Source organism: Panthera onca, chromosome D3 (genome assembly GCF_046562875.1).
Source record: "Panthera onca isolate mPanOnc1 chromosome D3, mPanOnc1 haplotype 2, whole genome shotgun sequence".
In the NCBI taxonomy this organism is placed as follows: Eukaryota; Metazoa; Chordata; class Mammalia; order Carnivora; family Felidae; genus Panthera; species Panthera onca.
The window spans coordinates 7,937,950-7,949,998 of record NC_138350.1 but is presented as its reverse complement, the minus strand read 5'-3'; the positions used below and the strand labels follow the sequence as shown (position 1 = coordinate 7,949,998).

Sequence of the window (12,049 nt, the reverse complement as noted above, 5' to 3'; positions counted from 1 at the left end):
GAAAAGCATGCAACTCTTGATCTCGGGGTCATGAGTTCTCTATACCCACGCTGGGTATAGAGATTACTAAAAATAAATAAATAAACAAATAAAAACTTAAAAAAATAAACACAAAGAAAACAAACAAGAAAACTGATGTTGTTAAATTCTAGTTAGATGCCATTTCTACCCAAGACCGTGAGCCCAAGGCTGGATCTCCCTTGGTTAAAAGGGGAGATTCACAGGCATTCCATAGGTGTTTAAGATGCTCTGGCACCTGACTAAAACTTCATCTAGAAGGAAGCAGGAAGGTGACAGCTGGCACGCTATGCGTTCAAAGTTTCAGTGCTGTGCCAGGTACACTGAAGCTGCTCCCTATGTCAAGCGACCTCACCTGGGGAAGCACTGGGTCCCACCCAGCCCCCAATCTCCAAAGCGACTTGTGTCCCCCTCTCTGGCATCTGGCAAGCCTCATACCCTGGTGTCCGGGAAAGTGACAAAACATCCCCACAACTCCTCCTTTGGAGCCAGGGAGCCCCGGTTTCTGCCGGGCTCAGCACTTCCACCCGAGACCTTTCAGCCAAGACACGCAGCTGCCCAGAGCCGGGCCGGGACTCCCCACTTCACTCCTGCGACATACAGACAGTCGATATATAGATGAGGGCAGCGGCATTGGGAATCAAACGGCCTTAGATCCAACCTGAATGAGAAAGCCCAAAACAGGGGACCCGAAATCAGAAATGTTTGACTACAACAAATCTTTTGGATTAACTGAGCACGCTGGCAGACACAGAAGATCAAATGTGAACCATCCGAGGGGGCAGGTCCTGCCGGGCGTGCAGGGAGGGGGAACGTCGTCAGGAAGCGGGGTGCCTTTGTCTTACAGCCATCAACCTGCTCTTTATGCATAAACTGCTTAATAGAATGACTAATTCATTTTGGTTACATTGGATCTAACCCCTTAGAGAATACTGTCAACGGATCTGTAATATTTTAATACCACACCAGGCTTTCCAAAGGCGTTGTCGAAGGAGATGGTTAAAACATCATCTATTCCATCTTCTACCGCTAGCTGACGCTGTTGGTGTTTTTTCAGAAAGTGTGGGGTTGGTGGCGGGGTGGGGGGGGGGAGCCGGGGAGATAGGAAAAGCTGTCTCATTCCTCCCACTGTGTCCATCTGAAGGAAAGTGGCATTCGGAGCTTTTTTTAGGAAAGCTGGAGCCGCGAAGGCTGTCCGAGAGGCTGTTTAGAAACACATATATGCAGAAGTATGCGTGTGCCCCTCCAAAATATCTTTGAGACAGAAGCCTTCTCCCATCTGGGCCCAGGCTCTGGGCGCCTGCATGGGTGGGAGGCTCAGGCTATTGGCGGCAGCAGCGAGACTAACTTTGATCCTTTAATCTTAACTCTTCCATAGCAGATGGGGCGTAGGACCCTTACATGAAGCCGTGAGCCATGTGTCCGCCCACTCCCTCTTCCCTCCACCGGCTGCTTTGGGGGTCTTCTGGCTTAAGCATGGACAGAGGGGCTGGAGAAGGTCTTCCTTCTTGGCACGGGGTGGTGGTGGTAATCACAACACTACCAACATAACTGCAGTTACTGTTTACTGAGCACTTACTAGGTGCCAGACACTCACAGGACTTTTACACTCTTCACCATGCTTAATCCTTTCAGAGGTACCAGGAGGTAAGTGTGCTTCTCCAGAACAGGAGACAGGCTGAGAGGCAGAACCAGTTACTCAAGCAAGGTCACCCAGCCAGGAGCAGCAGAGCTAGGACTCAAAGCCATTCCCATTAGAATAAAAACAGTTCCCATATCCTGAGTTTCACAAATTCTAGACAGGCAGGGATAGTGTGTATTTTTGTTTGTTTGTTTGTTTTTTGTGCCCACCTCCTCCCAGGGACAGTGTGTTTTGCTTAACACTGTGCTCCTGGTCGTGAGTGGAGTGCCTGGCAAACAGTAGGTGCTCGATGAATTGCATGGGGCTACTCCTCTGTGCCAGGCGCCATGCTAAGGGCTCTCCATTCTCTCCAAATGCATCAACTGGCCTATAATTAGGTAAGATCATTATCCATATTTTACAAATGAGGAAACAGAGGATCGAGTGCAGTATGAAATGGGAGGCACAGAACGGGGGATTGGTCCTGCTCTGTAGGCGGGTCCGTCAGCCTGGAGTCCTGCTGGTGCTCCTCCTCACATCACTCTGTTCCCTGAATTCGGAGCTCTGTGACTCCGTTTCCCCTCAGTGAAAGTACCAGGATTTGGAGCCCGGGGCCAGAAGAACAAGGAGTTCTTGGCCACTGGGGGTTAACTTGTTCCTCTTTCGGGTAACACATTGCATTTCAGCAAAGGGCTCACCCTCTTAGTCTAGAACCTCCCAATCTACTGGCAGCAAAGACACTTGGCTGTTTGTCACTCTCTTTGGAGGTCAAACCTCCAATGGTTTTGTCCAAATCCTTTTAATTTTTATTATTTTTAGTTTAGAGAGAGAGAGCACGAGCGGAGAAGAGGGGCAGAGGAAGGAGACAGAGAATCTTAAGCAGGCTCCGTGCTCAGTGCTGAGCCTGATGCAGGGCTTGCTCCCATGACCCTGGGATCATGACCTGAGCCGAAATGAAGAGTCAGATGCTCAACCTACTGAACCACCCAGGCAGCCCATCAATTTTTAAATTAAACCTCAGCTGGCTTAGGAGCCAAGCGTCAGGATTTAGGCTCTACCACTCTCTGCTGTGTGACCTTGGGTAAAGTCTCTGAGCCTACATTTTCTCAGCTACACAATGGGACAGGACGGTGGTACCTACTGCCAAGGGGGCTTTGGGGATCATGAACTTGGTTCTGTTGGGGGCTGGGCTCACTGTCTGACACACAGGAAGCACCCGAGAAACAGCCACACAGTGATGGTAGTTTATGCTTTAGAACCAAGTTCAAAGAGTGTCTTCTTTGGCTGTCCTGCCTTGGAGCCCTTTTTCTGCTGGGTGTTCTGGCCATCTGTCTTTAGGTTATGTTGTCCCTGCCAGATTTCGAGTCTCTGGGGGCAGAGGAAGCTTCAAGCTTGAACTCCCATAGGGCTCAGCACTAGAAGGTGCTCAGAGAGTGAACTGGTGAAAAGCCACAGCTGAAATGCCTGTCTTTCCTTCTGAAAGGGAAGAGCCATGTATTGAGCACCTACTGGGTACCAGCGTCATGCCAGATGCTTCCATTTAATCTTCTTCTAGTCCTTAGTTACCAGGAGTAGTGAAAGTCAGACAGGTGGCCGTGGGGAGAGAGCATTTCTGACAGAGGAAGTGGCAAGGGCCAAGGTGTGGCAGGAGATGGTGGGGTAATACCTTCTAAAGTTAACTACCATTTTAGGGAAAATCTGGCCTTGTTCCCTACCGGATCAAGTGAGCAGAGGCATATTCAGGGAGAAAGGGAAGGAAGTGAGAGCAAGCAGAAACAACAGTTTCTCATTACACTAAAATCCTTATTTCCTATATTTGTGAAAGTGGCTTATCCACTAGATGGCGGTAGAACAAGTCATTTAGGACAAATGCACAGCTAAAATCTTAACCTCCTTCACTACTTCCATCAACATATATTTCAGATTCATATTTTTAAAAATTAAGATCACAAAAGTACTAAAAAAGCCCCTACAACCTTTAATCAAGAAGGGGTTTTAAAAGAATGCCATGAAATCCAGAAGCCATAAAGCAAAGGTTTGGTAAGATTCCCTGCTTTCTGCAAATATTTTTTGAATGCCTGCTATGTATCATACAAGAGATTACAAACAAAAGGCAAACTAGGGGGGAAAGATAGGAGACATGTTTATCAGGACAAAGGTTATTATCCCTAATATACAAAGAGTGTCTACAAATCATTAAGAAAATGATCTGATAGAAAAATGGGTTGCATGTACATGAATGGGTGATTCACAAAAGAATATGAGTGGTTCATAACATACGAAAAGATATTTAGTGTAACTAATAAATGAATGAGCACCAAATAAATCAATAAGGAGAAAAAAATTCTTATTCTTTCTGATCACTGATCCAGGGTTTGCGGTCAATGTGTGGCTATGATATATTTTCCTTCCCAAGTTTTCTTCCTTGTCCTCAGAACTACAGCACAGTACCAATAAGCTGTGCATTCCAGAGCACCCTAAGTGCCCAACGTTGGAGAGGGGGTCCAGTAAGTTACAGCACAGTCACACAAGAGACCATTACACACGATGAACCAAAGTTACCCAGGACTTTTAATAACACAGGGAAATACAGATGCTCGTGTTGGTTTAGTAAAAGGAAGGACGATTCAAAATGGTACAAGCAGAATGAACGACCGTTTTGAAAAAATACGCAGGGAAAAGATCAGAAAGAAAAGGTGTTCCCACTGCTTCTCCAGTAGGTAGTTTGCCTTCTTTCCACCTTTCTGTATTTTCTGAAGTTGACAGTTGTGCATATGTGGCTTTCATAATTGGGGAAAATTTTTTTAAAACCCTAAACACCGTAAAACATTTTCCTATTCCAGACTTAGTAACTCTGTTGCCTAAACTGCTCACCTCATGTCCTCGATAAATGACAGAGCCTTGAGATTATCAGCAAAGACCTGTGATCCATGTAACTTACATTCTGATGCCAGCTTTACAATGGGCTGGTTATTAAACCCTGCCAAATGCTTTCATGCCTAGCATGGTGAATCCTCTGTCAAATGGTGAGTAGGTTCCAGTATTATCTTTCTGCTAAAGACATAGAAATCAGAGCTCAGAGAGGTGTGGGCCCTTGCCCAAGGTCACACAGCTCAAAACCACCAAGCTGGGAGTCCTACCCAGCTGTGTGTGACCCTGTAGCTTGAGCACCTAAGCTGACCAGACTTGCCTCCTGAAAGAAGCAGCAGGGAGAGAAACGCCTGTCAGGAGCTGCCGTCTCCTGCACTGGATTTTTAAAAACCAAAGTAAAGCAGAAAAAACATTTTGGGGCACTCACCTCTCTCTTCTTATCTCTTCAGCAGTGTTCCTCTGCCTGCCCTCTTACTTGCTCTCTCCTTGTTTCCTTTTTTTTTCATTTTTTTCTTTCTTTCCTTTTTTTTTCCTTTTCCTTTTAACTAATCACTCAGTTAACAAGTTAGCTTTGTGAAGCTCAGGTCGGTACCTAGTGACTGTGAGCGTGATAAAGAAATCAGCCGCCACCAATACAGAAGTCAGAAAGGTTTAAATCAAATCATCCTCCACAACAATGACATTAATTATGCTTTTAACACGTTTTACTGCTTTTTTTCTCACTTCACGCCACATCTGTGTGAACAATATCCAAAAGATTTACGGTTTTCTTTCGTAATTACAGACATACAGGCTGCACACTTATCAAAATACTTGCTGAGCAATCACGCCATATCGCATTCTCTGCCAAAGATTTGTGTTGGCAGCAGTCATTCAAAACAAAAATGTTGAATCAGGACTTGTGTGGCTTTGGAGGGGGGGTGGAAAGTATTTCGACAAATAATTTGCCTGTCAAGAAATATAAAAACAGGAGAGTGTGCATCCTGGCAAATTTTCTAGGAGTGTTATTTTTCTGGAGGGGGTCGGAGCAGTGTGTGTGTGGGGGGGATATAGCAAGCAGGGAAGCTCCGAGCACCAAAAACACATCTGACATTTGGTTCTTGTGTCTGAGGATAAAATTTAATGAGAACAAAAATATGTCTTCCTAATTCCCCTAAGAAATCATTAAAACATTTTGTTATTCTTAAATGTCTCGAAAATGAATTAGAGCCCCTAAAGGGGCCGTTCGAACGGTATGTCTCCATCAGTTAAGGCTCCTTTTCTCCAACTCAGTGACAGCTAGGGACGTACGTCTCCCCCGCCTCTCCACTTCTGGGGAGCAGAGTTGGGAAATTAGACGCGTGGAGTCAGCACCAGACTTGGAACGACCCTTTGGGGAGAGGGCAAGAGGGCATGAGGGCCTTCTGGAAAGCTCCGCACCAGTCCTGGGACCTCTCACAGTCCCTGGCTGGCACTGTGGCCCTGTGATTGTGTAAAGTGAACCCCAGAATTAATGGCTCTTTGACAAGCAAGGGCCATAGCCTCTCCTCGCCCTCAAGCACTAGACTTGCTGGTGCTCCCCGAGGCTTGCCACTAGCGATGATCATTCGAGCGATGATTTGGTCACCACTGCCACCGGAATGCAAGCTCCCTGAAGGCCAGATTTGCATCTGCAGGCTCACGGCTAGGTCTGCAGTGTCTAGCAAGTACCAGGCACACGGCAGGTACTTGATAAATGCTCTCTGAGTAAATCAACGTGTGACAGGCAGAGGGCTTTAGTTGAAAAGGCACCTTTACATTCAAATGCCTCTTCCCCTCCCACATTTCTATATCTGAGTCTTATTTCTAATTCATTCAACAATTATTAGGTACTTACTGGGTACCAGATTCTGGGTATACAAATTCAGTATGACTCAGTCCCAGGCTTAGAGAATTTCACTTCTAGGGAAGCCAGACACATACATGATGACGAGAATAGCTCAGTCTCCAATTTCTACAAAAGAGGCTGAGATTCAGAAGGCGAATTAATTTGTCTACAGTCACCCAGCGAGTAAGTGGTCCAGGTAGGATTCCACCCTGAGTCTAGCCCGGAGCCTGGAAAACAAGCCTGTCTCAGTGCTGCCCTTGATGCTACAGGGGAGGTATATGAGGCCCAGAGGATGAGCCTTGTGTGGGAACTCCTGGGAGACATCTGTGGGGTCTGCTGTGGGTCACTCTCCAAAGTCATTAGTCACGGAGCCTGTGGGACCTTAAAGACTGAAGAATGAGGGAAATTAAGAGGGTTTATTTTCCCATGATTTTTCCAGATACCTCTGATGAGAGCAGAGACATAAGCAAAGTGCCTGCCACGAATGGGGCCTCTCAGCCACATGCCTGGTATGGTCCTCAGTGAGGGTGACACCTGCTGGGGCTGTGGACATGGCTGTCTAGGCCTCTTGCCCCACAGCCACGTCCCCATAGTGGGTGTAGAGCTCTAAGGGCCGTATGGTCCAGCCTCAGCCATTCTTGCTGCTGAAACATCCTCATTGAGAAGACCCACGCAGCATTCTGCTCTCCTGGGACTAGAGGGCAGGACCAGGGCAAGGAGGGTGTTTGTAGTATGCACATGCCTCTACATGAATGGTGGCCTCCAACATATATCCATGCCCTAAAGCCTGGAGCCTGTGAATGTGACCTTATTTGGGAAAAGGATCTTTGTAGATGTAATTAAGTTAAGGATCTTGGTAGAAGATCATCCTGGATTACCTGGGTGGGCCCTAAATCCAATGACCAGTGTCCTTATAAGAGAAAGGAGCTGAAGGTTTGGGACCCAGACATATGGAGGAGGGGCCATGTGAAGACAGAGGCACAAACTGGAATGATATGGCCACAAGCCAAGGGACATCTGGAGCTTCAAGAAGCTGGAAGAGGTTAAGGAAGAGCCCCTCCCCTAGAGGGACCTTAATTTTGGATTTCTGGCTTCCAGAACTATGAGACAATAAATATCTGTTGTTTGAAGTCCCCCACTTGTTACAGTAGCCTCAGTAAATGAACATAGACTCCCTTGTGTAGGCAAGTTGTCACACAGAGAAGACATTCTGGAAATATTTGTTGAATGTGCTGAGACCTGAGCCTCGCTGCTCCTCGGGCATCAGACTCAACCTCTTTGTACCCCAGTGAAGGGGACTGGTTGACCTGTTCCCTTGGGGCTTGTAACACACAGAGGGCAGAACAATCTCTTTTCCAGGTAAGTGTTTGCTGGCTGTCTGTCTATCTATCTATCTATCTATCTATCTATCTATCTATCTATCTGAGACAGAGAGGAGAGAGAGAGAGAGAGAGAGAGAGAGCGCAAGCAGGGGAGGGGCAAAGAGAGGGGGAGAGAATCTTAAGCAAGCTACATGCTCAGTGCTCAGTGCACAGCAAGATGTGGGGCTTGATCCCATGACTGTGAGATCATGACCTGAGCCAAAGCCAAGAGTCAGAAGCTTAACTGACTGACCCACCCAGGCACCCCAGGGGGAGTACTTTTTAAACTCTGACATGTGCACAGGGCTCGGGGAGCTTGTGAAAATGCAGAAGCTGACTGGGGCCTGAGGTGCTGGATTTCCAACCAGCTTGCAGGGGGACCACACTTTGAGTAAACAGGCTGAAGGATTCCCTCTTCTCCTAGACCATGGGACATGAGGGACAGCCTCAAGTCAGCACTGCTGTGTCAGTTGCCTAGGGCTGCCGTGAAAAAGTGCCACCAACTGGGTGACTGGAAGCAGCAGGTATTTACTCTTTCACAGCTCTGGAGGCCAGAAGTCTGAAATTGAGGTGTCAACGGGGCCCTGCTCCCACTGAAGGGCCACAGGGGAGGATCCTTCTTGCCTCTTCCAGTTCCTAGTGGCCTCAAGAATTCCTGGACTTGGGGCCACATCACTCCAACCTGTGCCTCTGTCTACACCTGGCTTTCTTCCCTTGTCTCTCTGTGTCTTCTCTTCCTCCTATAAGGACGCTAGTCATTGCACTTAAGGTCCACCCTATATCCAGACGGTCTCATCTCAAGATCCTTAACTAATTACATATGCAAAGACCCTGCTTCCAAATATGATCATATTCTGAGGTTCAGGGTGGACGTAAATTTCAAGAGGACACTACTCAAGCTACTGTGGTTGCCCACGACAGATGGAGTGAGGGACCTTCTCACCCACAAACACAAAGATTCCACAAACGACCTTGACCTTGGGTAGAAATGATTTTGTCTTATCCATGGCTTGGCTTAGTTGGGATTTCATTTTCCTCTTCATAAACCCCAGCCCCAATCACCAGATAGTACTGATTCCTAGGGCTGTGTGGAGGGGCCCGGAAAGGCCTGGGGGGCTGTCTGGGTGGAGGGAGTTAGCACAGAGAGTCCCCTCCCAGACCCACTGTTGTTAAGCAAATCACTACACTTCTATGGGCTTCCTTTTCTGAGTCAAGGAATGAGAAGGTGGCATAGGATGGGCCATTTTGGAAAAGGGAAACTTTTTACAGAAATGTATCTGTATGTCTTAGGTATACAGCTCAATGTTCTTAAACTGCTCACTGCTCTGTGATTGACACCGAGATCAAGAAACAGCATCTCTGGCCCCCAGAGGCCCCTGATAGGAACTATCGCCCTCCTCCAACAGGAATCACTCTCTTGACTTCTAACAGTACAGGTTAATTTTTTTAGTTGAGGTGAACTTTCTAGAACATATAATTTACCATTTTAAAGTGAACAACTCACTGGCCACTGGACATTCACGATGCTGTGCAACCACCACCTCTATCTAGTTCTAGAACATTTTTATCCCCCCCAAAAGGAGGCCCCATACCCACAGTCACCCCCACCTCCACCCCAGCCCCTGGTAACCACCAATCTGAGATCTGTCTCTAACAGATTTGCCCATTTATGACATCCCGTATGTGTGGAATCTTACATTATGTGACCTTGTGTCTGGCTTCTTTCACCGAACGTCATGTTTTTGAGGGTCATCCACGGTATAGCAGGTGTCAGGGCTTTGTTCCTTTTTATGGCTAACTCGTATTCCACTGTATGGATGAACCAGTTTAGCTAGTCACCCGCTGAGGCACACTTGGGTTGTTTCCCCTCTTCATATTTTATGTAATAGAGTCATACAAGTACGGGTTCTTTTGGGTTTGGCTGTCGCTGAACATAAAGTTTTTGAGGTTGGGGAAACATTTTGAGGTCTTTCCTCTGGCACCCTCTGTCCTTTGTGGCAATGGGATGGGGGTTCTGGCAGTCAAGACATGTGGCTCCCCAAGAAGGTCCAGGTGGGAGATCTAGCTCCCTGGCTAATACTGGAAGGTGGAGGAGTGTGTGGGGACATGTCACGCCAGACTGTGGGCCGTCTCCCCCCTACAAGCCTCACCTGTGGAGGGCCTAGCCTAACCCAGGCATCTTGGCCTGTTCTTAGATCCCACTGACGGGAGGTCCCTGTGTAATGACCTAACGGCTGGCCGTTCCTTGTCATGAATTATTCAGTTAATGGAAGCCAAGTGTTTCTTACCTGGTGCTTCAATTAATTGCTTGTAAACGCTCAGGAAAGCTGCCTCGGCCTCCTGACTTCTCTTACTAAGGGCCACCACCTTTGGAAACAAGAGAAAGAGTCATGTGTAATCATGGCATCTGAGTCTAGAAGAAAATATGATCATTTTCTGTATCTGCAAACATGGGATGGGGAGGAGGAGGGGAAATGAAAGTCAAAAGTGTAGAGATTAGGAAGTCCAGGTTCAAGGGTGCCTGGGTAGAGCAGTTGGTTAAGCGTCTGACTCTTGATCTCACCTCAGGTCATGATCTCACAGTATGTGAGTTCGAGCCCCGCACTGGGATCTGCGCTAACAGAGTGGAGCCTGCTTGGGATTGTGTCTCTCCTTCTCTCTGCCCCTCCCCAGCTTGTGCTCTCTCTCTCTCTCTCAAAATAAATAAAGACACTTAAAAAAAAAAAAAAAAAAGAAAGTCCACATTCAAATCCTGGCTGTACTGGATCCTAGCTATATGACCTTGGGCACATCACTGGCCCTCTCTGATCCTCAGTTTCCTCAGCTGGAAAATGGGTGAAAACTAGAACCTCCTATAAATAGGCCTCCCAGGCCTCTTATGGGGACTGAATGAAGCTGCATGTTAAGTGTTTAGCACAGGGCCTGCAACAGAGTGTTTTACTAACAGCTATTATTATTATTGCTGTTATTAAAGGGCAATGCTGGAGATTCAAATATGACACATGTTCTGGGGGAAAGTGTGACACATCTGGGGAACATTCCTAGCTACTGAGAATTAAAGAGAAATTGTTAAAGCTCTCATAAGATGGCAAATAGCTCAACACATGCTTCCTGACTGATGAAAACACAAATGGCTGAATGACCCAGTGGTGAAGAGTTCATTCATGCATTTGTTCTCTTGCTCACAGACTTTCTTCACTCTGCCGGTGAGGTTCCGTAAGATGAATTTCAGCAAGACATTTCTGGGACATACCGCCATCTCATCCCTCTCTGCTCCTGGCTACGAATTCTGAGCTCTGGCCTCACAGCGGCCTTGATGCTGGCTCTTGGTAGCCAGTCCCCTTGGCATAGTCCTGGGCCATCCCAGCACATGGCTAGAGCGAGGTCCTTATCCACAGGCTGCCATATCCCTACATCCTTGGGAATATTCAGGGCTGGGTATCCCCCTTTGGACTGGAACATCCTTATTCTCTGATACTGATATACCTCTCCCTCTGGTGCCAACTTCTTCAATGATGAATCTATGGGGAATATCCACTTGTAAATCACCCTCTTTCAAAGTTGCACTTTTCTTCTGAATCCCAGTGATGTCATTTGGAGGAGTGTCTGTTATCAAATTCCTTCCCTCGATGTGACCTCTGTGAGTACATTGTCTGGTGCACAGAAGGCACTCAACAGAATTTGCTGAATGAACAAATCTAAGCGGGTTGCACCAACTCAAGGTCCTGCCTGTGATGCCATCCTGGAAATGAGAGGGGCCAATTCTGAGACAGTTCATTCAAAGAAGTGGCCAACTAAGGCACAGGCCTTGGGATCAGGTCACCTGGGTTCAAATTCCAGCCCCACTACTTACTGTCTTTGAGTCCTGGAGCAGATAGGTCATTTCAATCCCTATGTCTCTACTTCCTCCTCTGTAAAATGAGGATAATAACATCACACCCTCCCTTGCTGGAGGATCAAATGACTTAACACATGTAACGCCCTTTGTAAAACTCATGGGATGCATTAAGTCGCATATATGTCACCTCTTGGTATGACCGACCCCTTCCTTCTTGCCTGTTAATGGGGACAGGTTCTGTCCAGCGCCGGGTGATAAGCCTCAGGTGCACTTATCTGGCGTGATACGAAGACCACCTGAGAAGGCCCTGCCTCCACACACAGCACACTGGGAAGAATTCAAAAACCACAGAGGTTCCTCTAAAGCCTCCAATATGGCAGCCAGAAATCACATGTGGCTACTGAGTACTTGAAATGTGGCCAAGACCAAATTGAGATGTGGTGTGGGTGCAAAATACACACAGGGTTTCAAAGACTTAGTAGAAATAATAATAA

General features: G+C 47.1%; 1 protein-coding gene across 10 annotated transcripts in view; it reads right to left on the bottom strand.

Annotated features, from left to right (window-relative positions):
• The window catches only part of CUX2 (cut like homeobox 2), a 327,139-nt gene that overhangs the window by 52,373 nt on the left and 262,717 nt on the right, over window positions 1–12,049 (bottom strand). For all 10 annotated transcript variants that reach the window (XM_060612293.3, XM_060612296.3, XM_060612292.3 and 7 more), the window contains one exon: window positions 10,006–10,084. In XM_060612293.3, coding sequence (XP_060468276.2) covers window positions 10,006–10,084 — 79 coding nt within the window. The remainder of the gene's footprint in view (window positions 1–10,005; window positions 10,085–12,049) is intronic.